Source organism: Candoia aspera, chromosome 3, assembly GCF_035149785.1.
Source record: "Candoia aspera isolate rCanAsp1 chromosome 3, rCanAsp1.hap2, whole genome shotgun sequence".
NCBI lineage: Eukaryota > Metazoa > Chordata > Lepidosauria > Squamata > Boidae > Candoia > Candoia aspera.
This window is the reverse complement of record NC_086155.1, coordinates 108,927,335-108,953,585: the sequence shown is the minus strand read 5'-3', so window position 1 is coordinate 108,953,585 and position 26,251 is coordinate 108,927,335. Positions and strand designations below refer to the sequence as shown.

Sequence of the window (26,251 nt, the reverse complement as noted above, 5' to 3'; positions counted from 1 at the left end):
TTTACATATATGCTTTCTGTTTCGTGCCAGGGGTTTTTAGCTTCACTTTTTAAATTAAATGATATTTTCCTGTTGTCTAGTATATTTTATGAGAGCCAGCAGCAATGGGTAGACCACTGGAAAACCTGAATAGCAAGGTTGGGGACAGATCACCCTGGAGAAGGTCTATCTATGTAGTCACTAAGAGCCAACACCAACTTGATGGAACATAATCAATCAATCAATCAATCAATCAATCAATCAACCATTAACTCTTATATCTATTTTGATATCTATTTTGAATTATTCTAGAAAACTGATCTCCACAATTCATGTATTCTAAGGTAGAAAATGAAAATGACCAACAAATCCCTTTGTTGCATCCAACTATAATAATTGCTTATTTTGATTATTAGCCGGATAGATTGCATTAAGAATTTTCCATATCAGATGTGCAATTAATCTGCTTTTAATAAATCCTGTTTGGTCTTCATGAATATATTTGGGAAGTAAATTTTGCTAATATGCTTGCAAAAATGTGGACATTTTTGTTAATTAATGTTATTGTTCTATATGAGTCCATAAGATCCATTTTTTATTAGGTTTAGGTAAGACATTTGGAAGACTTGAAGGGCCTGGTGGGGGACAGGTAATCCTGGAGAAAGTCTGAAGCATAGAAGTGAAGCAGAGGAGCAGATGCTTCAGGTAGCATTACCTTTGAGAAAGAGGTAACCAAGTCAAACAAGGAATGTGCATTCTATCTTTTTTTGTGTGTTTGTGGGACTAAGTTACTGTAAGTCTACTTGTGTCTATTTGCCTGTGCAAAGAGAAAATTGGGTTTTAAGTCAGCCCTGAAACAAACCTCAGGTATGTTGAAGAAGATCTATTGTGTTCTCTACAAACTTCTTAGGATGTGTAATTATATTCTGAACCTTCTTCAGTCTCTTTTATAGAAAGATTCTGGCTGGAACTGAGATATTTGTAGCAAACCAGCATCATCTTGTGATTTCCCTGAAGTATTGCATTTTATTCTATAACTCTTTTTTACACTGCTGGCCCTCACTGGAACAGCTTTATCATTACTAACATTAAATATTAAACCTGAAACAGTCAGAGTTAAAAAGGAGTTTTGTATTTTATCTTATCTTTAAAGAAACATTTGATTTTCTTTATTTCTTTTTAGATTGAATTATCTCCCAAGAAAGGGAGAATCCTCCAGCCACACAACTCTAAGCTGCACAGCCAGGAGACTGCACTATAACAATTGTTTAACTGCCCAGAGTCCCTCCTTTGGGGGGAGATGGGCGGTGATAAATTTGATAAAATAAATAAATAAATATTTCCAGTTTTTAGTGGTTTATTTTTTTAATTGCCAGGAAGGTAGCACAGGGCGTGAGAAACCTAAGCACAGTATATCAGGTGAGGCACACCCTGGAAAATAGGTGATGGCAGCAGGAATTACCAACCTGCCATCCAAATCAAGAGGCATAGCCAAGCTATGAAGACCCAGGGGGCTTCTGAGAGGGGATATTTTAAACCTCTAGCTGTCCACTTTAGGGGCTCAGCCATTTGGCTACAGAATTTATTACTGTTTTTGAGAATTATCTCTTCCCATCACTAATATCATCTGCCCCATCCAGCCTTATGTCTTAGCAACTAAACAAGAAAACCTCAATAAAAAGCACAGAACCACAGATCACCAAAGTATATTGGAGGACCTGGTAAGAAGTGAGTATCTTGTAAGTATGCTAGAAGGAAGTCTACTTTCAAACTGCTTTTATAACAGAAGAACCTAATAAGGAAAATTGAATATGTAAATATGGTTTGGGGTAATAAATTTGACTTCAGCTCTACTGACACATCCACATAGTTTTTGCAGCAACAATCATAGAATTATAGAATCATAGGGTTGGAAGGGACATTGGAGGTCTTCTAGTCCAACCGCCTATTCAGGGCAGGAATCCTCATACTAGCATACCATCCCAGACAAATGGCTGTCTAATCTTTCCTTGAAAACCTCCAGTGATGGAACACCCATGACTTCAGGAGGCAGGTTGTTCCACTGCTTAATAGCTGTCACAGTGAAGAAATTCCTCCTTATTTCAAATTTGGATCTCTTTCTGTTAAGCTTCCACCTGTTGGTTCTTGTCTTACCCTCAGGAGCTCTGGAGAATAAATCCACACTCTCTTCCCTGTGACAGCCCATCAGTTATTAGAAGACTGCTATCATGTCTTCCCACACCCTTCTCTTCTTTAGGCTAAATGTACAAAATTTCTTTAACTATGCTTTGTAAGATTTAGCTTTCAAGCCCCTTGCCATCTTTCTTGTTCTTCTTTGCATTCTTTCTCTTTCCAAAAAAAGTGGTTTGCCATTATTGCTTTCAGGATGTTTTGGACTTCCCTGTCAAGCCCATGGCTCTAGATTTCCTCATAGTCCCCCATTCAGTTGCCCAGCAGGCCAAACCAGTGTGGTTTCTGGCCCAGAGCAGCTAAACCAGGTGCTGACACTTGCTGGTAAGAGGAAATATTAAATACCTGTATTAAAATGGTATGTCCTTGATTATGTAGAAGAGCAAAACTGAAAGGGAAGTGTTTATGTGCTACCTGTTTCTGCCACCAAATTTATCTGTTGCAAAAGCACAGAAACAAAATGTAAGTGGGGCAGTGGATGGAGTCTAGGATTTAATATGTATATTTTAGTTTGATTTCAAAGGAGCCTGCTTCTTCCTTCCACTTAAGGTATCTAGAACATGGATGTTAAATAGATACCTGCTGAAAATATTAATGAAATTATCACCAGAAACTCCAGCAACTAATTCAATTACCAACAGCAGCAGTTAAACGTGACATCCTAAGAACACTTGCAGAATATACTTCTCCCCAAGTACTCATCTGCTAAAGCATATCTTTACTAAGATAGCTCATCCTATTTTGCTCTTCCTAGTTTAGAACAAATATCTCCAGCTATAAATACATAAATAAAATAACATCCTAGGGAGATGTTAAAAGTTTCCTACCTTAGAAAATGCATTTCCAGAGCAATCTGTCCCCAGCAAGCAAGCCAGTTCAGAGGGTATTTAAACCTCAAGAGATCTTCAGTTAGTTATATCTAACAACCCAGAGTCCCTCCTTTGGGGGGAGATGGGCAGTGATACAAAATAAATAAATAAATATCTTTAGTGCTAAGACCTTAATGAGACTGGACACTAATGAGTAGCATCACTGAGTCATCTTATACCTACTTAAGAAGCTTCAACAGATGTACTTTATGATAGGTCTGCTGCCTATTTTTCCTTGTAAACTGCCTCCATCATGGGTCACAGATGATAGTACTCCTAACACAGAGTGGGTAAAAAAAGAGGCAGCTTAATTGTTTTGTACCACTGCATATTCAGTGTTTACTTTTCACTCCCTATCACTGCTGAAGCTCTACAATGAGTCATAATAATATTAGGACTAATATTAGGACTCATATTATTATATTAACATATTACTATCATACAAAGATATGAGTCCTAATAATTAGGATTGCAACTCTTTCCTTCCTTCTTTCAGATTAAATGATAGATAGTAACTTACCATTCTTACAATCTTCTTCTTGTGGTTAGAATTACATTATGTCCAGTTTCCACAATTATGTTTATAATTTTCCCCCTTCTTTTATGTACATCCGCGTAATTAGTCAAGAGGCAGAATAGTCCAGTGGCCCCATTCTGCTGGCAGCTAGCTAATATTGGTGCCACATCATGATTGTAGCTTAGTTAGGAGCATGTACTTTCAGAGAAGAAAAGTACAGTATTTTGTACTACAAAGAACTTGCTCAGCAAATCTAACACTCATTCTCTCCTCCACCCGTCAAAAAAATCTAACACCTATGGCAATGTCATGTTGAAAATATCCACAACATAAAAGGAACCAATTCTTGCATGGAAATTGAGAAATACCACTTTGATTTCACTTCTTCTCAGCATGTACCCAAGACAATCCGCAAGACACAAAGGTTATTCCACAGTGTCATCCTCAGTGTTAGCACTTTCAGCATGAACAGTATGAGTCCAGCAAGTGGTAGATTGGGCAGAGGTTCACCTCTCCTGCTCACCACTTTCACTGCTGATTACTCAGGGGGAGACAAACTGAGCAGCAGCATTCTTTAATCACCTTATATGTAAGAAATATGCAAAATGGAAAGGTTAGCAATCTCAGAGTAAAAAAGCTGACCTAACTTTTTCAACTGAAAAAATATCAAGCAAAAGTTAGGTCAGCTGTTGGAAACCAATCCTCTGAAATTTTGGGTGCAAAACATCCCTGAGTTTCAGCTATAATAAACCATAATCGTGCAAAGAGGGCATGCTGCGGACCCCGTCTTTAAGACAACTTCATTTGGCGGGGTCCAGGAGGCAGGCCTTCTCTGCAGTAGCTCCCTCCCTGTGGAACATGCTGCCCCTGGAGGTGAGATTAGCCCCATTGCTTAGGGCAGAGATTAGCCCTGGGCTTAGGGCAGAGAGGAGAATCATCATACTTGGGGTTGGCTATTGCCTTGAAGTGCCCCTCCTACATAATGACTGAATGAGACCACAGCCATCTGGATTTTATTATATTTGGTAGTTGAGAAATTGTTTTAGAGGATATTTTATTGGAATTTTATGATATATTTATTATTTTATATTTAAACTGCCCAGAGTCCCTCTGGTCGGAGTAGATGGGCAGTGACAAATTTGATAGATAGATAGATAGATAGATAGATAGATAGATAGATAGATAGATAGATAGATAATGCTGGCCCCCATTTTTATCATTCATTTGCAAGCAATAGTAGGGAAGTATCTTTGTAATTTTTCTTGGATGTGGCAATATCAGAACACAAAACTTACCTCAGGTAATGGTAATGTTGGTAATCCCCCCAGTCTCCAAAATGCCTCCATGTCACACTATTTATTTCATTTAATCAATTTATTGAAAAACATTTGAATGCAATATTATGATTGATTATTATGTTTCTAAGGGAAAGAATAGAGGTTGCCCAGGTGCTGCTGTTTTGAAAAAGAGCTACATGAGATTCAGGGAATTATTTAGAACCAACTCCCTGCTCCCCACCACCCCAGTATGATTTTTTTCCTCAAAAAGATATTTGCACTGTTTGTAGCTGCATTCTATTCCAACTTCTTGACATTCATGCTATTTGAGCAGGAGGAAAGGTAATGGACTTTTTGGGATTTTCTCTTTCATCCAAGTTCTTAATTCAATGCTTTTTGTTCACTTAGACTTCTCTGTGTTTTGCTTTCCAGCACTGTGTGAGAGAGATTTGTTCCGAATATGATCGGAGTTATTCAAGAGGCTGCCTGCACATTCATTCAGTTTCAGTCTCTGGTTCAACAATGCACTTTTTCTCCTAATTGCGTGAAAGAGGGGAGGGGGAGAAAAGAGAACCACTATAATGCTGAGATATATCCTGAGGCAGAAAACACATTCAGAGCCCAGGCAGGGAAAGTTGAGTCAATTAGATGCTCTCTGTGCCACAGGCTGCCAACAATTCAATCTTTTGTGTGAGCAGAAGAATCAGAGCCTATGTGCTTGGCTAAGTCTTCCTTGCCAGAGAGGAAAGGTCAGAATCAGGCACGTAATGGAAAAGCATGAGGCAAACGTTCCCTGAGAAAGAGGAGGAGAAATAGCCAAGCGAGATCTCTGAAAAGGAGCCTCTACTTCTTGGTCTTCAGAGGGGGGCATGGGCTGGGTGAGAGTCCTCCAGGCGTGGGCATGGGAAATTGCACAACCCAGGCCTGCGAGAGAACTTTGGGCAAAGCAAGATCAAGGAGGGAGTCCAGACAGCGCCATAACATCTTCCAGTCAGCAAGACAGAATGTAAAGCACATTTTAAATTATTCATTTAACTTCTGCTGTTGGAAGAATACGCTAGACCTCACATGTCTTTTATAGGGCTTGTTTGGAGAACCAGATTATCAACGTTTCATAAAAACACCTCCCCTAATGCCCTGAGTTAGCACAAAGAGGGAGAAAAAGCAGATTCCTGAGAGGCAGGCTGCATTCTAGATTTCACCATCAAAATTTGCAGTGCAAGGAAAGGAAAGCAGAGGGACTAAACAAGAAGGGAGATCAGTGCAAAGGTTTCAGGAAAGCAAAGAGTTTTAAGGTATATTTTTACATGCTGTAGTTGGGTTCAAGCTGAACTTATATTTCTGATATTCCTGTTGGGATGAAAGTGGAGGAGGAGAGGCTAAAATTCCCCTCATTTCTTCAAGGGGTGGTTGGATAGGAAAGAGTTGGGAAGGCTGTTTCTTCTTGCTCTGGCCAGCGGCCACTGCCAGGTTAGTCTTTCATTGACTGCAGTCACCATTTGGAGAATGATTTGCACAACATGTTAAGCAGAATGGAGTTGGCTGGCTTGTGCTTCAGAGCGTGTTGTATTGTGAAACCCATGCAAGTGAGGTAAATGTATAGTTTATTATGTTATATGAACCCAAATAACTGGATTAGATCAGTGAACCATAGTGAAGTAAACCATGAGTAAAGTGTGCAAATACAGGACTCTTCCTTATGCCTGTATTAAAGTGCTTCCTTCCAGTCCTTGACTCAGTAGAAACATTTTGCCCTGCTCTCATTGCTAAGCCTATTTTGCCTCAGTAGCAAGGCCGGAGATTGGTGCTCTCCTTACAGTGTTGATGTGGGACAAGTTAAGGAAAGGGATTGGTGGATTTCCCTGGCTTCATTTGCACTAAACATCACCAGCTGATGGAAAAGCATCCACCAATTGCTGTTCTTAATGTGGGGAGAAGGCAGGTTTTGACAGATGGCTAGAATGCTGCCTGATGCTTTTGCTTTGCAGAACTGTTTTGTGCAGGTGTGCTCAAGTAGGCTCCTTCTGGACATGGACTTTAATACCAATCTTCTGTTTATTTCTGACCAACAGAAAAGAGTTCAGTAATAGACTCAACTGTTATTGACGAGCCTGTAACTGAAAGGTCTTTTTTTCCTGTGAGATCCATAGTCCTATGGTGTGAAGGTAGGTGCCTGGCTGTCTGTCCATCCATCCACCATCCATCCTTCCTTCTAACTGCTTAGATGGTGGGGTATAGGAGGGGAATGTGATGTAATGGGAGGGAGCAGCCAGAGTCCCAAACCTTTCCTTGTCACACATTAGACAGAGTGATCGATGACTGTTTTTCCTGCCATCAGTGATGCTACATGGGAGGGAAAAGAAGCCAGGGAATCCTCCAATTGCTGCCCTGAAATTGTCCCATATTGAAGGCCATGAGAGAGCCAGTTTGGTCTGGTGGTGAAGGTACCAGGCTAGAAGCTGGGAGACCGTGAGTTCTAGCTCCCTCCTGAGGCACAAAGCCAGCTTGGTGACCTTGGGCCAGTCACTTTCTCTCAGCCCTAGGAAGCAGGCAATGGCAAACCACTTCTGAAAAACCTTGCAAGGAAACTGCAGGGGCTAGCCCATGCAGCTGCTGAGAATTGGACACCATAGAACAGCAAGAAAAATAAAAGCCATGAGGGCAACACAGATTATGTTAATATACTTTTCTGCCAGTACAAGGAGTCAGATGGTGTATTTTTAAAGAAATTGAAAGTGGTATATACAATATAGACAATTCCCATATGGTGAATATACACTAATTTCTCCAATTCTTTATCTCCTATATGGTTAGGCAAATCTTTTAGATTTGGGGAATGTTAAAAAGACCTGACTGATGAGAGATGATCATTGGAACCAATAAAAGAATAATGCTTGTTCTACCTCACTGTCTCAACTGGAAGAGGGTGGGAAAGTTCTGAAATAAAAAGAGTAACTGTTGAGAATTGGCAATATTTTGGATTATGAAAAAAGGTTAGCAAACCAAAAAAGGTAGTAAGTTCTGCTCTGAAAAGAAAAAAGGGTATTTAACTACAGCAAGGGCTCCAGTCAGAGACAATTTTGGGTAGTCATGTTAAGTAGTTCTCTTTTTTTGTCCTTAGTTGTTGTTTTTTTATATATATAAGGTTGTGTCCAGTGGCACTATGGGGAGAGGAGGGGGGATAAAAAAATTAAGAGGGCAGTTGTGAGCGCATGATTGAAGCCCTGCCCCTTTGTACACGGGTGTGACGTTGAAGTTCAGACAAAAGGATTTGGCTTTAATCACATTGCCACAACTACCATCTTAGCCCTTTTTTACACACACACACCAGCAGATGCTGCAATTGTATCCTATTAGAATTCTATTCTTTACATATTTTTGAACGTGTTCATTAATGGCTACCATCATAAGAAACCCAAATTAAGCCTATCCATCAAGCTTGCACACACAATCCAACCTTAAAGAAAATGGGTTTCTTCTTTTATCATGGAGGGGAGGAATTCCCTCCCATCCTCGCTTTGGGTACCTCTGTAGGCGCTTGTCTAAGGAAGGAGCTCGAGGAACTGAGGGGGAGGGATGGGACGTGGTAAGCCAGAGGTGAGGGACTTTTCTCCCTGCCTCGGTGAAATGGTTTGCTGAACTACAACACCCAGTAGCCAGTGCGGTGTAATGGTTAAGGCAGTGTTTCTCAATCTTGGCAGCTTTCAGATGTGTGGACTTCAACTCCCAGAATTCTGGGAGTTGAAGTCCACACATCTGAAAGCTGCCAAGGTTGAGAAACACTGGGTTAAGGTATTAGACTGACACTGGGGAGATGCAGATTCAAGTCTACCCTTAGCCATAAGAAGCTCACAGAGTGGCTTTGGGCCTGTCACTGTCCTTCCACCCAACCTACTTCACAGGGTTGTTGTAGTGTGAAAAGGCAAAGGAGGAAGCAGTGCTATGTTTGCTGCCTTGAGCCCCTGAAGGAAAGGCAGGATGTAAATATAATAAACACCCAAGGAAATTAACAAGTGCCGCAAAAGAGGACAAGAGCAACAATAACAGTAAGAGGCAACAGGACAGATGAATAGAAAATAGGGAGGGAAGGGAGGAGAGAAGGAAAGAAGGCCCAAATAGAATTCAACCAGTTTCCTTCAGAAAAAAAGGAACACCCAAGAGCCTAAACACAAACCTTTACTTTTAAAAAGGCAGAATTGGACGTAAAAGTCATTTATATCTTGGCACTTCTCTTTTTACCAGCATGTAGTCATTAGGGGTACACTGGACATCTCATTCATATATGCATATTCATCACTTGACTCATTACATTTTATTTATGTGAATGGGTTATTAGAAATCCAAAGCATGAATAACGTAACATCTGAAATGCAATGCCCTACAGCAGAATCAATTAGATAGATACTTAGGGGCAAATGAGACATGCATGTTATCACCATCCCAATACTTCAAATGGCAAAGACACTTTGGGAACTGGAGGAGAGTGGGGGGAAGGTGCTTCAGCACTATTTTTATTTTCCAAATCCAACCTCCCCCCCCCCAACATTTCAATCATATTTGGAAGGCCATGGAGGAAGAGAGTCACTTGGGGCAAGTTGGAACAGGGAAAGAATTAAGCACACGCACACAGACATACGTGCACACACACCTCTCTCACACATCACCTCCCCAATTCCAGCAATCATTTCAAAAACACCTGAGTTTTTTCCTGTCTTTTCCCTGATGGCATGGAAGCAGCAGCAGGCTTAGCTCTTTCCAGCATACCAAGTTATTTTTACTTAGTGCATTATATTTTATACAATTCTTTTTCATTTTTTAATTTAGTTGTTAGCTACTTTTAGTTAGCCATATCTTTTCTTTTTAGGTTTCGCTTGTAGAATTATATTCTGAGGGTACTTTGCAAACTATCTTAATGAGGAGGGAGAAGACAACACAAACTATTTCTGGAGATCCAAGCCCCAGGAAACCTTAGAAACAACTAGGATTGTTGAGTTAATTTCAGCTATGGACCTTCCTCATCAAGTGGGGATCATTTATCTTAAATAATCAATTTAAGCCTCTAAATTTTACAGCGACTGAAATAGAAGACTTAGGGTTTAATCACCCTGCCAAGCTGCCCTGAATGAGAGAGCAAAAATGGATGACGTCAGTCCTCTACTCATCTCCCTCTCATCACAAATTCAACTTTCCGGCGTGTTTTCCTGCTGTGGTTTGAAACTAGTCTTTTCAGTCTACATTGCCTCCAGTGCTCTTGTCGGTTATGGCTGGACTACTTTCCTTCCTTATAGCAGTTCACTGACTACTTTGCAGATGAAGGAATGAGGAGGCAACAGTTGTCCTAACAGATGAGCTTCTAAAACAACTTCTTCTTCTTCTTCTTCTTCTTCTTCTTCTTCTTCTTCTTCTTCTTCTTCTTCTTCTTCTTCTTCTTCTTCTTCTTCTTCTTCTTCTTCTTCTTCTTCTTCTTCTTCTTCTTCTTCTCTCCCTCCCCCTCCCCCTCCCCCTCCCCCTTCTTCTGTTCAAAACCTAGCAGAAGTGTGAAATTACCTCAAGTGACTGAAAAAATAATGAAACACTGGAAGCCTGCACTTAATCATCTGAAAAAGCCCTCAGCCAGCTAGGGAAAGCTAGGTAGGTGAAAAAAGAGAAATCAGCTGTTTAAAAAAGGTTTTTTTTGGCTTTTGAACCAGCAACCTCTTACGTACAAAGCAAAATTCTTCACTACTATGCTACTTTAACTATGCTGAGTGAAGGTCTAGATCTTATTGAAGTGCAAATAAGCTACAAGAAAGGGATTTTTATTTTAAAGGTGGTGGTTGTGTGTTTATGCATATATGTGCATTTGATTCTTTAGCTCAGTATATACAAATTTAACTAACTGTCGTAGTGTGTGTGTGTGTGTGTGTGTAATGTATAAAATTTTATACATCCAGGAAGACTCACCCTCAGGAAGGCTTCATGGAACAGAGAGGTGGGAGGGCACAGCAACAGAGGAATTGCCCACTGAGAGGGCAGAGTAACCTGCAGTTCAGACTGAATACTTTGCCGGCTCTTGCCAAAGTGTCTGAGTCCAGACAGGATTTGCTTAATCTGGTTTAGAGTCAATCTGGCATGAGCACAGGACAGGAGCAGCTTAAACTCTAAGCCCAGGGTTGCTGCCATCTCCCCACCCCACTCCCGCCCCCCAAGGAACTGTAATGAAAAGGGGGAATATAAGAGCTCTCCATGAGTGCACCCCTACATTTAGCCAGGAAATCTGGAGGCAGCACCCAGTGCTAACCCTGGGAGTTCTGTGATTTCTCATGAAGGTTAAGTGAATATGCAGAAAGAGTATATGAACCCAACTCTCACCAGCCTTTGTGGGATTGTTTTTGTACGGGAAAGTTAATTTTACATATTCTTCTACCTACTTGCATTTCTTCAAATAATTTTTCTAATATGAAATATTGTTCCATAATATATAATCCATATTATTTTCACAAATCTGTACATTATTTTCTAATATACATTTTGTGCACATTTCTTTAATTATGCAAATTTATTGATAATACATACATTAGATTAAATTTGTATTGGTGAACTTCACTGCAAAACTTGGAAAATAAGTAAATACTGAAACATAACAATGTTTTGATAAATTTTGTAAATTCAGATTAAAATACAAACGTTTCTCCATTCTCCTTCATTCCTCCCGATCTTTGGAATAAGCATGAAATGTTTATATATAGAAAATTATGCAAATACTGTTGGATGGACTACAGCAATTTTTTTTTATTTTTTTCCCTTTCTCAAGGAATAAAAAGCCACTTTCTAGAATATTCGTGGTGGCTATCATTCCCTCCCCACCCCATGCTTTAGAAAAATGCCAAGTTCAAAGTATTACTGAGAGTGAACAATAGTGGCTAGGTACTGGCACAGAAATTGGTGAAAGAAACAAACAAGCAAAAATGAAATTTAAGGGGGGAAATTTCTCCCATTTCTCCACCCACCTATAGGATAGAAAAGTTCAAGAAGCCATTGGCACATAACTCAAATTCCTTTGAGGCTGAAGAGAGGATACACTTGATGTGAGGATTATTTGTATTCTGCAAATGAATGGTCCATGGACTGAGTACTTTTGGAAATAAGAAGCTTGTTTGATCTGGAAGGTTAGTTCAAAAGTCCCCCCACCCCACCCCATCCTGGCTTGTTCCATAAAGCTCAGTTCTTGACTAGACTCAGAGTTTTTACTTTTATTTCTACAGCAACAGTCTGAGGTTTCCAAATATGGAGAGGCAGTTGGAGTTGGGCTGCCAAAAGCATTCATATGCCAAACAACTTTGGTTTCAGAAATGATGCTTTCACCGGGGACAGGGAAGCTTGAAAGGAGCACATTTCAAAAGGTCATTCTATAGGATGAGTGGAAGAGCGAGGAAGAAAATGCTTCCTGTGGTAACCCAAGAACCAACTTCTCACCAAAATGTAACTCCTGCTCCTGGAAGACTTACTTATTGACAAAGGTCTACAAGTTTCCCCTTAATCTACAATGGGGAAACAATGAGCCCCAATTTAATGTGAAGGAAATCATAGTTATTCCACCCAAAATAGGGTTGTCGCTGCAGGACCCTCCTGCAGAGGTGGTATGTGCAGTTAAATATTCCAAAGCATGAATCAAATTGCCAGGTTGCCACGGCACTGCTCCTTCCACTGCTCCATCCAAGAATGTGGCAGAAGAAGAACATTGCTAAAGGTGTGGAGATCAATCAGATGAACAGTATTAATTCAATTCAGTTTAAAGCTGAAATGTGATTTACTCTTCACATTTACTTTTTGTTCCTAGTGGTCCTCCCTTCTTTGTCCTGATCCTGCCCACAAGTTGGAGAGGTACCCCCAGTTTGAGACCAGCCTCAGAATGGCTGGTTTCGAAAAAGCTAAGCAGGGACAGAAGTAGTTAGTGCATGGAGGAGGACCTGCCAGGAAAACCTGGGATTGTAAACTAGACTGGGAAATTGAAAAAACTTCTCAGGAGAAAGTAGTAGTGGACCATGTCCATACTGTCACTAAGAAAACAGCATGGACATGTCTATGTGATCACCAGAAGTTGCATTCTACTTGAAGGAGACATTAGCTTTCCATATTGCTGGTTGAGTGAGTGAGGAGGAGATGAACATTTTTTTAAACCTCAAATTCCCATAGCAAGGATTGTAGGATAATTTGTTTTCCATCAGCTGTAATCAGCTTGTGATCTGTCTCTCCCTTCCTATTTTTTTCAGGTCGATGTCCAACTTCTGGCAAAGATACAGTATGTGTCCCCCTTTTATCCTTTGTTTTAGCTTTTAGGATGACATTTTAAAAGAGGCTCAATTCTCTAACAGACATGTAGACAAAGATGGAAACAGAGATGTATGCTTACATTCACGCATGCTGGTTTGTATTTGGATCACAAGCTAAGCAACCAATTTTAGCATAGTGTGTTATGTGAATGGAGCAAGTATGTACTTTAAAGTAAGTACGTATGTACATAAAGTAAGTACTTTATGATACATTGTAGTAGGTGAAGCTACAGACTCAATACACTTTACACTTTGAAAATTTGACTACTGGACTGATTTTCAAAGTAGTCAAATTTTCAAAGTGTAAATTTTCAAAGTGTAAAGGGAGGTCAGAAAAACTTGGAGCAGTGTGCAAAGGAGTTTTGCTGGATTGACAAAGGAAAGTCCAATTTAGTAATCCTGCCATTTCTGCTGGGGGGAAAAAATCCCCAAATTAGTGAAGGGGAAAGGAAAAAAGATCCCTTCATTCTTTTCACTTCATTTGAAGGAAAGAAAGGAGGCAATCAATGGATCTTCAGTAGAGTTGTGGAATGAATCCAAGAAGTACCATAAAGGCCTCATTACAAGCTTCTGTAAAGCCCCACCTGAAAGACTGACTATAGCCTGGCATCTCACTGATCTAGTGTCAGATTTTGTGATGTCCAGTGCTTTCACCTTTACTGAATACTATGCTGTACCCTTAAAAGCATCCCAGCACAAAGTGCTAAGCTAACCAATGAGTAGCTATTTCTAAATGGCGCCATCTGCTGGCCACTGTCTTTTCTTCCTATTAATCAGTCAAGTGCATCATCCACAAAAGAGCCTTCAGTATCTCTGGCCCCTATCATAGGAAAGTGCTCATTTTGAACTGGAGTTTAGAGCAGATGAGCAAAATGATATAAACCAAGTCTCGATTGGTCATGACAGTGTAAGACAACTCATACATTCAGATTTAATGATACAAAATTCCAACATTATTTAGCTCTAGAATGATTTTATTATCTAAACATTTACAGTTTAAAGCACAAAACATCACTGGAATTAATTAATTTTAAATAAATTAAATACATATATATCATATTAAAACACAATTTTATTATGTTTCATATTAAATCTCCTTTAAATAAACTGTTATTTAAAAATAAGGAAAATACAAGCCACTGTGGGCTTAGACACTCATATTTTTCTAAAACATTTCATGTTAAGCCAAATAAACCATTTGATTGCTTAGAGCAATGTGTGAAACCAGTCACACAATTGAAATAACCAAAATTACAGAACTGTAAAATGAACAGAAATTCTAGATTACATCTACAGATTTGCAGTTTTTCTCAGGAGGGAAGTGTCAATCCCGCAGGAGCATTTAACTATGGGCCTAAATTAATAATTAGAGATATTTCTGCATTATTAATTAAGTTATTTCTTCATCTGATGTATAAATACTTCCAAACAAATTTCCATATTTATTTTTTTTAAAAGATAGTTCTGGGTTTATTTTAGGGATTTTTTAAAGAATTGTTTTACCTACACTTTGCTTCCAGAACAGGTTCAGTCATCTTTGATTCACACAAAATTGCACACAATTATCCAAGAAATAAATACTATCAATAATTTAGATAATACAGTGCTAAATCCCATAGGGATGAAACATTTAAAAATCTTGACTCATTTCAAGAAACACACTAATGACATTAGAGGACTACATTTTAGTACATATCTGCAAGTTTAGGATTTGACAGAAATAATGAATTCTCTCATTCTGAAATTAATTTCAGCGTTACTTTGATAATGTCAAGAACTGTAGAAATTATACCAAAACAATTAACACCTGCCTTTTCTACGTCAAAAGAGAACTGTTTCCTAAAAGTATTGTAGATAAATATGGTTTATGATTATAAAAACTTTAAATTTTGTACCAGACTAGTTAGTTACTCCCTGATGACTAACAGTTATGATTCTGGGCTGAAACAAGAAGTCTCTTCTCAAAACATGGTCACAAATGTCAAAATGCAAAATGCTACATGAAAATGTCTACATACACCTTTAACCACTTTACAAATAACTCATTTGACATCTTGAATATTGAATAAAGGGCCACCATCTTTGTACTAGATTCACAAACATGAAAGGGAGCTATCAGAGCTCAAAATATCAGAGGGCAGGAGATATTCCATGCAGACTGTGTGCAAGGCTGGAAGATATTCCATGCTGCTTGGATGGCTTGTATTCTTCTTTGATGTGTTGCCACTAGAGGAATAGGATTGTTGTGGTGGAACAGGATGCCTCTTCTCAAGTCAAGCGACCTTCTCCTCATCCACGTCGGAAAGGCTTCTCCAGAGGCAGCTTATCTCAGTCCATAGAGTGGCTGGATGTCCAGTTTTACTGGCTGAAAAATAGCAAAACATAACAGCTTTGGATGCTCCTCCTTTCAATTTCCTTCCTTAGATATTCCAAATATTGGTAAGAAGAGATCAAAATCCTATGGCTACAACCATATTGTATTTGCTGTTTTTAAAAGTTGAATTCAGGAGAAACTTTGCATGTTTTTTAATCCAAATATTTCTGTGGCTAGTATGACACAGTATTATTTGACATAATAATGTCAAATTATTCTGTTCTGCAGACTATTTTTGACCTCTATTTAGGTCAATTTCCACCCTTCGTCACTACTTAAAGCATCTGTTCCTGGATGTGGTTTTCTGAAAACGAAAAAACTTCTGTATGACTAAGCACATATGAATTTGTGCCACAAGTATTTTTAATGTTATTTTAATGCTCAGACAATTTTATTAACTTAACTAGGGATACTTAACTCAATTTTTTTATTGTATCTTTCCTGCACTACTTATTAAGGTATTTTATTATTTTATCCTTTCTACTATTTTTAATATTTTGACTAATTTTGAAATCTGCCGAAAGAACTCTGCAATATTAGGCAGATTACTAGAATAATTAATGAATTAGCTATTATTTATCCTTTCTTTCTTCAGACATGATGGTGAACATGCAATGGGAAAAGCTATCATGGGGTGAGGATAAATAACAAAAGTGAGTCAAGTAAACAGGGTTTTGAACACTACCAGTTAGAACTCAGAGTAACAGCCAGATTTCTAAAATATCAGACATGTACCTATTTTAGAAAAAAAAATCTCCATTATTTGTTAGTGCAGTTCTGTAGATGCTCATTGAGTTCTGCACACATATAGGTAGACCTCACTTAACAACTGCCCTGTTTAGCGATTGTTTGAAGTTACAACAGCACTGAAAAAGTAACTTTATGACCAGTCCTCCTATTTACGACTGTCGCAGCATCCCTGCAGTCATGTGAACAACATTCAGGCACTTTGCAACCAGCGGGCATTTATGACCATCACAGCATCCTATGGTCACATGATCGTCATTTGCATGCTTCACAACCGGCTTCTGACAATGGAGAAGCTGGCAGTAAAATTGCAAGTCATGGTCATGTGATGTCTCACTTAACGACTTGTGATGATTCACTTAACATCCAAATGGAAAGTGACATTGTAAGTCTGTCATGGTCATATGATGTTTCACTTAGCGACTGTGTCACTTAGCAATGGAATTGCTGGTCCAAATTGTAGTCGCTAAGTGAGGACTACCTGTACTCCTGGAGAAATAGGTATAGGCTTAAATGGAATCTAAAATTGTATAAATCATTTAAATAAAGCATCATAAATGGAACAGATCAGCCCATTGTACCCCACATTGCTCTGGTCCTTCCTGAATGAAGGTAGAAAAATCTATCCCATGGAATACTAAAAGCTCCAGACTACTTTCTAAGGGCTCATGGCTTTAACTTAAATGTCCCTTAAATAGTGTAATACTTTCTTAGTCAACCTTGCCACTTGATGGGAAAGCAATATATAACTATTTCATAAATCAATATCCAGCCATGAAGTAAAATCTTCAAGCATTATTTAAAAAAAAAAAGTTCACCTTTTTACTGAAACATGCGCTTTAACATAAAATACATGCAGTCTACTTTGGTGACTAGAAGCTCTCTGGGCCTCAGGCAAAGCTTCTTTTTTCAGCCTTACTACTTAACATTCCTTACTGGAAATGTTAGCATCTTCTCTTGGCTGTTTTCACATTATATAGTAAGCACTCTACCACTGCACTGTGCTCTTGGCCTCCAGCAATGATCCACCATTCTGTGTACCATTAAAAGAAATAAACTACTGTAGCTTTCTTCATAACTTACTTGATTAAACCAACTGAGCTTGGAAACTATCTTCTAAATCAAGGCTGGGGAAACTGCTGAAAAATATAGGAAAAATAATATAAGTTACTGGGCCCTAAAACAATGTGCTGACAGCCAAAAATTGCATTGGAATTTTCAAGAATCTGGAAAAGGAACATACCTTGCAGGAGTGAATGTCTTTTCTGCAAGAGAAAAGGACAATGAAGAAACAGAGAGAAAGAAAAAGAGAAAATTAGTAAGGCGTCAAGATTCCCATTTCTTAGCAGTTGTTAATATAAACATATCTGAGCTGTCCTCTTACATTCTGTAATGTATAAGAATATATATCAAAAGTATTCTCATAATTCACTTTTTAAATTAACTTTCCTCTCATGTGTTATCAAGGTGAAAATCCATTCTCATAACACTCACTCAAAGAGTTAGATGTGTTAGTACTTTAGTTACTAATTTAATTTATATTTAATATAGAGATTTCTAAAAAATAGATAATAATCCCAGTTATTATTAGCCTAATTGTTCCTGGGCAGATATTAACTGGGATTGCACCCATCATGAAGGTGAAATTTAATCCTTCCATTGCTTGCTACAATTTGAAGAAATCTCCCATTGGTTCCAACAGAGATTTTGTCTATATGCACATACTGCACCAATTTCAGAGGGGAAACTTTCCACAAAATTGCAGCAAGAGTGAAAAAAAAGTTCAATTTTTCCTTTATGTCTGCTGCATGTAACAATTTATATTATTTGTATTTGTTTAAAGCAGACACATTACATTTTAATGCACATTCATTATTGTTACTGTTATTAGATTTTTATCCCACCTTTATTTATACACACAAACACTCAAGGTGATGAACACACCTAATACTCCTTCCTCCTCCTATTTTCCCCACAACAACAACCCTGTGATGTGGGTTATGCTGAGGTGGATTAGGCTGAGAGATTTATCCCTTAATTTGGCCATTTCTGCATGGTATTTGCAGTTATAAATTCAGTTGGGTATTACCTTGCAACAACAGATGTGAAAATGTCTTACTTTTTCTTTGAAGATGCTTTAGGATCCAGATGATGAATGATACCACGGACAGGACAGAGACTCCAATGACTGATGTACCAATTGCTAAGAAACTCCCAAGTGCTGGAGAAGCTAAAATTTTAAAATTGGAATAAATTAGGAGGCTATACAAATCCCATCTGCTTACTTTGCATCTATTTCTCTAAACAAATCTGTTTTGCTTCCCCTTACTTTTTGATGGCATTCCCCCACAGCAACAATTTACTTGGAACTATGTATATTATTCTAGTAGACAAACTTCTGTTTACTGTATGAGATTGATCTTCCAAAATTCATGTATCTTCCCTAGGAGCATGGATGCAAAAATTGTGGCCCATCAGCAACCTCTTCTGTTCTGGGAAGCCAGTCCAAAGTAAGTGTTGTGAAAAACCAGAGCTTTGGATTGCTTTTTGCATTTGGGGAGGATTTACAAGGCAAAATGGCTGCCTTATAATTTTCAGATGCAAACCACCCAGCTATAGTCTGCCAAGAAAATGTCACAAAAGCGGCGTCCCCCCAAAGGGTCAGACATGACTAGGTGCTTGCATAGGGGACCTGTCACCTTCCAAACTCCTGAACTCTCCTCCCAATTAATTATTTATTGTCTGTTTCAAAGTCTAGTATCAATATGTATAATTTTTCTGGATACCCTAGGACATTGTTAAATAAGAATTTACTATTTCCTCCTTCAGCAAAGGATTGTTACCTTGTCATGGTGCTGGAGCTTGAGCACCTCAATGATGCCATGAGCTAAACCGTGAAGGGCCACCCAAGACGGGAAGGTCATGACAGAGAGGTCAGACTAAATGCGATCCCTGGGGAAGGTAATGGCAACCCACCCCAGTATTCTTGCCATGAAAACTAAATGGATCAGTACAACCAGAGATATGTCGGTATACCATCGGAAGATGAGACCCCCAGGTCGGAAGATGGTCAGAATGCTACTGGGGAGGAACAGAGGATGAGTTCAACTAGCCCCACAGATCAGCTAGTTATGAGTTCACTAATATTCCTAAGGAATATGCAGTGGAGGTGAAGAATAGATTTAAGGGACTGGACTTCGTAGATAGGGTCCCAGAAGAACTATGGACAGAAGTTTGCAACATTGTTCAGGAGGCAGCAACAAAATACATCCCAAAGAAAGAGAAAAACAAGAAGGCAAAATGGCTGTCTGCTGAGACACTAGAAGTAGCCCAAGAAAGAAAGAAAGCAAAAGGCAACAGTGATAGGGGGAGATATGCCTAATTAAATGCAAAATTCCAGAGGTTAGCCAGAAGAGATAAGGAATTATTTTTAAACAAGCAATGCGTGGAAGTGGAAGAAGACAATAGAATAGGAAGGACAAGAGACCTCTTCCAGAAAATTAGAAACATCGGAGGTAAACTCCAAGCAAAAATGGGTATGATCAAAAACAAAGATGGTAAGGACCTAACAGAAGAAGAAGAGATCAAGAAAAGATGGCAAGAATATACAGAAGACCTGTATAGGAAGGATAACAATATCGGGGATAGCTTTGACGGTGTGGTCAGTGAGCTAGAGCCAGACATCCTGAAGAATGAGGTTGAATGGGCCTTAAGAAGCATTGCTAATCACAAGGCAGCAGGAGACGACAGCATCCCAGCTGAACTGTTCAAAATCTTGCGAGATGATGCTGTCAAGGTAATGCATGCTATATGCCAGCAAATTTGGAAAACACAAGAATGGCCATCAGATTGGAAAAAATCAACTTATATCCCCATACCAAAAAAGGGAAACACTAAAGAATGTTCAAACTATCGAACAGTGGCACTCATTTCACATGCCAGTAAGGTAATGCTCAAGATCCTGCAAGGTAGACTTCAGCAATTCATGGAGCGAGAATTGCCAGATGTACAAGCTGGCTTTAGAAAAGGCAGAGGAACTAGGGACCAAATTGCCAATATCCGCTGGATAATGGAAAAAGCCAGGGAGTTTCAGAAAAACATCTATTTCTGTTTTATTGGCTATTCTAAAGCCTTTGACTATGTGAACCATAACAAATTGTGTCAAGTTCTTAGTGGTATGGGGATACCAAGTCATCTTGTCTGCCTCCTGAAGAATCTGTATAACGACCAATTAGCAACAGTAAGAACAGACCATGGAACAACGGACTGGTTTAAGATTGGGAAAGGAGTACGGCAGGGCTGTATACTCTCACCCTACCTATTCAACTTGTACACAGAACACATCATGAGACATGCTGGGCTTGAGGAATCCAAGGCTGGAGTTAAAATCGCTGGAAGAAACATTAACAATCTCAGATATGCAGATGATACCACTTTGATGGCTGAAAGTGAAGAGGAACTGAGGAGCCTTATGATGAAGGTGAAAGAAGAAAGTGCAAAAGCTGGCTTGCAGCTAAACCTCAAAAAAAACCAAGATTATGGCAACCAGCTTGATTGATCACTGGCAAATAGAGGGAGAAAATGTAGAAGCAGTGAAAGACTTTGTATTTCTAGGTGCAAAGATTACTGCAGATGCTGACTGCAGTCAGGAAATCAGAAGACGCTTAATTCTTGGGAGAAGAGCAATTACAAATCTCGATAAAATAGTCAAGAGCAGAGACCTCACACTGACAACAAAGGCCCACATAGTTAAAGCAATGGTGTTCCCCATAGTAACATATGGCTGCGAGAGCAAGGAAGGCTGAGAGAAGGAAGATCGATGCTTTTGAACTGTGGTGTTGGAGGAAAATTCTGAGAGTGCCTTGGACTGCCAGAAGATCAAACCAGTCCATCCTCCAGGAAATAAAGCCAGACTGCTCACTTGAGGGAATGATATTAAAGGCAAAACTGAAATACTTTGGCCACATAATGAGAAGACAGGACACCCTGGCGAAGATGCTGATGCTAGGGAGAGTGGAAGGCAAAAGGAAGAGGGGCCGACCAAGGGCAAGATGGATGGATGATATTCTAGAGGTGACGGACTCGTCCCTGGGGGAGCTGGGGGTGTTGACAACTGACAGGAAGTTCTGGCGTGGGCTGGTCCATGAAGTCACGAAGAGTCGGAAGTGACTAAACGAATAAACAAAATTTCCTCAAAAAGAGTTATAAACTGAAGAGCTTGAGACTTAACTTCAGGGCAGCATAGTTCAGTTGTGCTTACTGCAGCCAATATAAATTGTATTCTAACAAGATTTCTCTTGCTGTTTTAGATTTTGGGATAAATTCCCCATAAAAAGTCTTAAATTCCAATGTCTTTTTTTGATAGTTCCAATGCTTTGAAATTCATAATAATCTAAGGGATGATCTATCAGTGGAATCAAAGGGAATTGTCTAGTTTAAACTGTAAGATACTTTTTTCCATGCTGAAAATATAACCCTTGAAATACTACATTCTATATCTTATTTGCACATTCTTTCCTAAAAAAGGGTACAAAATTCAAAGGTTCTGGTTCTTTATAAACATTTTTCATATGTACCCACTGTTGTATAGAGTCAGCCTGAATCAAAGAAATCATACAATGCTGCTTGATAATACATTTTTTTTATACGGTATTCTCTAATTTGAGCAAATGTATTGAGGAGAAAAATGGCATGTTCTCAATGCTTTTAAATTTTACCTTCACATTTAGGAACTGGATCAGACCATTCACCATTTGATGAACAATGAATCCGGGATGATCCTTTCAAGGTGTAACCCTCCATGCAACTGAATTCGTAGACTGAGTTGTAAATTGGATCTGTATCAGCAGAGGAATGTTTGGCTTCTCCCATTTCAGGCGGCTGAACTGCTGCACATTTTACTGCTGGAAATAAACACAGCCCACACTACAATTAACTCTGATAATAAATGGGACAATTCTATAAATTTAAAAATGAATCCCATGGGAAAACCATACTAGGAACTAAGATAGACGGTACCTTCACATTCTGGCTGTGATTCATCCCAGTGTCCAGAAGCACCACACTGGAGTTCACTGGATCCATTCAGTTTAAACCCTTCTTCACAAGCAAATTTACAGGTTGAATTCCAGGCAAAGTTTGCAGAAGGACCAGAGCAGTTCATGGAGCCATTAGCTGGAGGCTGTAGTTCACTGCAATGCACAGCTGTAAATGACAGAGTTTGGATTATGACTTAGAGTGAAAAATATGGTGTGTGTTATATTTCCAGAATATATATAAGTATACACATAACGATGAGTTTGGGGTTAAGATTGTATAAGTGGGAAAGGAAGTTACTGACTTTCATGTAGTCATGCTTCAAAGGGTTAGAAATTATAAATACAATAATTCCACATCAAAAAGGTGCTTATTTCATAAAATCCTAGTAAAATCCCTGTCACCACAATAAATATGGACAATGAATCCAGGGATGCACCTGACACCAGTAACCAAAATATATTACTGAATAGTCTGATTTCTGTCTCTTACCTTCACAAACAGGAATTGGCTGTGTCCAGTGTCCACCTGACGAGCACTGAATCTGTGGTGACCCTCTTAAAGTGTAGCCCTTTGCACAAGCAAAATCACAGGTTGACTCATACTTCAGTTCTGTGTCATTATGGGAACAATTCACAATGCTTCCTTCTGACTGAGGTACTGCTTTACATTTCACCACTGGAAGAGAGGCAGATCATGCTGTAAGTCATTCCATACATGGTCAAGGAAGTCCAAAGAATGAACTGCGTGTGAGTGCAGGTAAGCCAATAAGATCAAACCTTTACCTTCACACGTGGGCTCCTGGCCATCCCATTCCCCAGATGCACCACACTGGAGCTTATTGGAGCCTTTCAAAAAGAAACCTTCTTTGCAAGAAAAATTGCAAGAAGAATTCCAGGCATAATTTTCAGAGGGGCTGGAGCAGTTGAAGAAACCATGAGCAGGCTTCTGCAGTACACGACATTCCACAACTAAAACCAGAATTGTACTATATTAGATTTTGGCATCTTCCTCGGTCAACAAGATGTATAACGGCTGAAGTTAAACTAAAACTGTGAATTCTTCATCACAGTACTGAGGAAATTTACATTCCATTATCTATCATTTATTGCAATAATAATGATTGCAGTAAGTGACAGATGATGGAACGTAATTTATGTTACTAGCTTCCCATGTTAATCTAACATGATAATCTTTCCACTCTGATGACTAACAGAAATAACTAACTTACAGAAATAACCAGCTAGCTAACTAACAATGTTTCAACATAGAATGCTTTTGTATTTTTGCTTGCTTTTCTTCAGGTAGCCAATGATGCCTTTTCCAAAGATACTCAGTTCCCTTCCCTTCCCTCCCCCATTCTCAGTTTTCAACCAGACAGCCTGGACAATGAATATGCTTAGTCTCTGGGATACAGTCACTGAGTGGAGGTGGGTGTCTGTTCTCTGCCCCACCTTTCCCAAAGCTTTATTTTTGCTAAATTGAAAATATTGAGAAACCTCAGTGTAGTGGCAAAATAAAATCCACCTTTGGTGAATGAGAGGATGGTTCAGAGTGTCCTGAGACACATTCTTATGATTTCAACTGAAAATAGCACAAAATGATTTTGATCTCTCAATGAAATGCTTCTAATTCAACAGCACCGAGTTAGATGATTCTCATTGATTTTCACTGCGTTTTCAGTGGTCGAATTTACTTACCTTTACAGGATGGAGATGGTGCAGACCATTTTCCAGAATAGGTACATGTGATTGATTCTGTCCCAGTTGGTTTGTAACCTTCCTTGCACTGAACATCACAAGAAGAATTAAAGCTGAAATCCTGTACTGGATGTTTGCACGTAAAGATACCTTGATCTGGGTCTTCCAGTTGATTGCAAGTAATTACTGCAAAAGAACAGAAGAGTTTGGATAAGGGACTTGTTCCAAAGCTAATATATTAAATGGACAGAATTAAAAATCCACAATGAGTTTGCAAAAATAAATGACTAATTAATCATACCATGTTCACAGTCACGCCCATAGAACCCTTTGTTGCACTGGCAGGTGTAATTGTTAATTGTCTCTATACATTCACCACGACTGCTGCAGGAATTTGGAGTACAAGATGCTACAAGACAATAAAACAGATTATATTATGAAAATGATACAATAATGATATTATGGCACAACATTTTCTATTATAACAGGATAGTAGAATAAGGTATTTTCCCTTTTGGAAGGAAGGAGGAAAACTATGCTTCTATCTTGAAGATTCATTTTCCTCTTTTTGGCTTTTTATCCTTTTGGTGCTCTTTTTTCTTTTTTTAAAGTTCTCTGCTATATTGTATAAATTTCAATGGAAACATTTTCCACAATGCAAAAACAAAAAACAGGAGAGAAACAGCCATTTTCATAAATTACAAGGGTTTTTCCAATTTCTTGCTTTTATGCAAAACTCTTTCCACAATTTCTTTCATATGACTTCTCCATATTAACCCCATATCATTGCACATCACAGGATACATCTGAACATAACTGTCCTATGTTAATTTGACTGGACTTCCATTTATAGCCACCAACAATTATTACATCTGACATTTTAAAAAATATTAATATAGCTCTTTGGAATATTAGAAGCAGTTTCCATACAATGAAATTATTCCAAATATAGTCATATTCTTACAAAAGGCCCATTGAGACTTACTAGTTGGTTTACATCAAATATGATTCAATCTGGATCTAACCCCTTATTTTTCAATCTTCACAACAGTCCTAAAAATAGTCCTACAGAAAAGGCAGTCTTAGGAAATCTTTTAGTTGCATAAATATTAACCAAATTGATATCTATCCATACCATTATAGCACAAAGCTCTTTTAGTTTTATGACATGGTTCATCATTCCACTTTCCTGAATCTTTGGTTCGTTTTATATAGATTTCCACACAGTCCTCATTCTTCTTCTGGTTGTTTGGTTCACCTGCAGCCCAGTTTTTAGCTTCTTCAGTCAGTGGCTTGTTTGTTCCAACCCATTTCCATTCATTCTCAATTTTTCGGATTCCAATCCAGTAATAATTTGAATTTCTAGGAAACGTTGCATTTAAGTACTGAATTTCCTCTTTATTCTGAATAGCAACCAGCTGGGTAAAATGGGTTTTACACCATTTCTCTGCATTTTGGTAATCCATGTCTTCCTCTGAAGAGTGGTACGTCCAGCCGTTGCTGTCCTTAAATGATAAAAGCCCTAAAACAAGAGATAACAACAAATTGCTGTATTAGGATTGAGCTACCTGAGCGAAACATAAGACCTAGAGGCCAGAAATGTGGTTCATGCTAAAAGAAGGCAGAAATAAAGGCAGAGGGCTAACTTAAGAGGATAACTAAGCGGGGAGGAATGGTATGGTTTAAAAATGGGATGAGAGACAACCATGCCTTCCTACGAACTGGCTGAAAAAGGAAGAGAGCACAAAGCTACCAGCCATATGCCCGGAATGGTCTTCTAGTATGGAATGGAACCTAATGCTTTTTTAGTGGAATCCAAAGGACTTGATTCAGAAAATGGAATAACAAGACAGTGGACGCAATGTAACAAGTACTCTAGAAAAGATGGAAAGAGGGAACAGACAAGAATGATGGTCTGAGTTTTCAGAATAATGAAAATGAAGAGGCAAATGAACCTGGTGATAACTTTCTCCTTCTGAGACTTTGCAGACTACTAGGAGGGAACTTCATGAAGGAGAACCTGGTAGATTTTTTATGCAATTCATCCTCACACAAACATAAATACACAAAATATCCTGTACTTTCTACATTAATTTGCTCTCTGTTTTTAGTCAAAATATTTTTTCTAGTTTGTATTTTTAGTGTAGTTTTTTTTAAAAAAAACTGCAAAATAAGATTCCTGTTTCATTGAAAAGAAACCCACAATAAGAAATGTTGTTTCCATCCTAGTCTAGAAGGTTGCCTACTCTG

The 26,251-nt window shown here is 38.7% G+C and overlaps 1 protein-coding gene across 1 annotated transcript; it reads right to left on the bottom strand.

Moving 5' to 3' along the window:
* Positions 1-17,187: 17,187 nt before the first annotated feature.
* SELE (selectin E) lies at positions 17,188-25,532 on the bottom strand. Its single transcript, XM_063300177.1, has 9 exons — positions 25,137-25,532; positions 24,303-24,410; positions 24,002-24,187; positions 23,087-23,272; positions 22,794-22,979; positions 22,284-22,469; positions 21,983-22,168; positions 18,363-18,495; positions 17,188-17,404 (listed from the first exon to the last, which is right to left on the bottom strand). The coding sequence occupies exons 1-9, from the start codon at positions 25,465-25,467 to the stop codon at positions 17,353-17,355; spliced, it is 1,554 nt and encodes a 517-aa protein (XP_063156247.1). The 5' UTR covers positions 25,468-25,532; the 3' UTR covers positions 17,188-17,352.
* Positions 25,533-26,251: the final 719 nt, after the last annotated feature.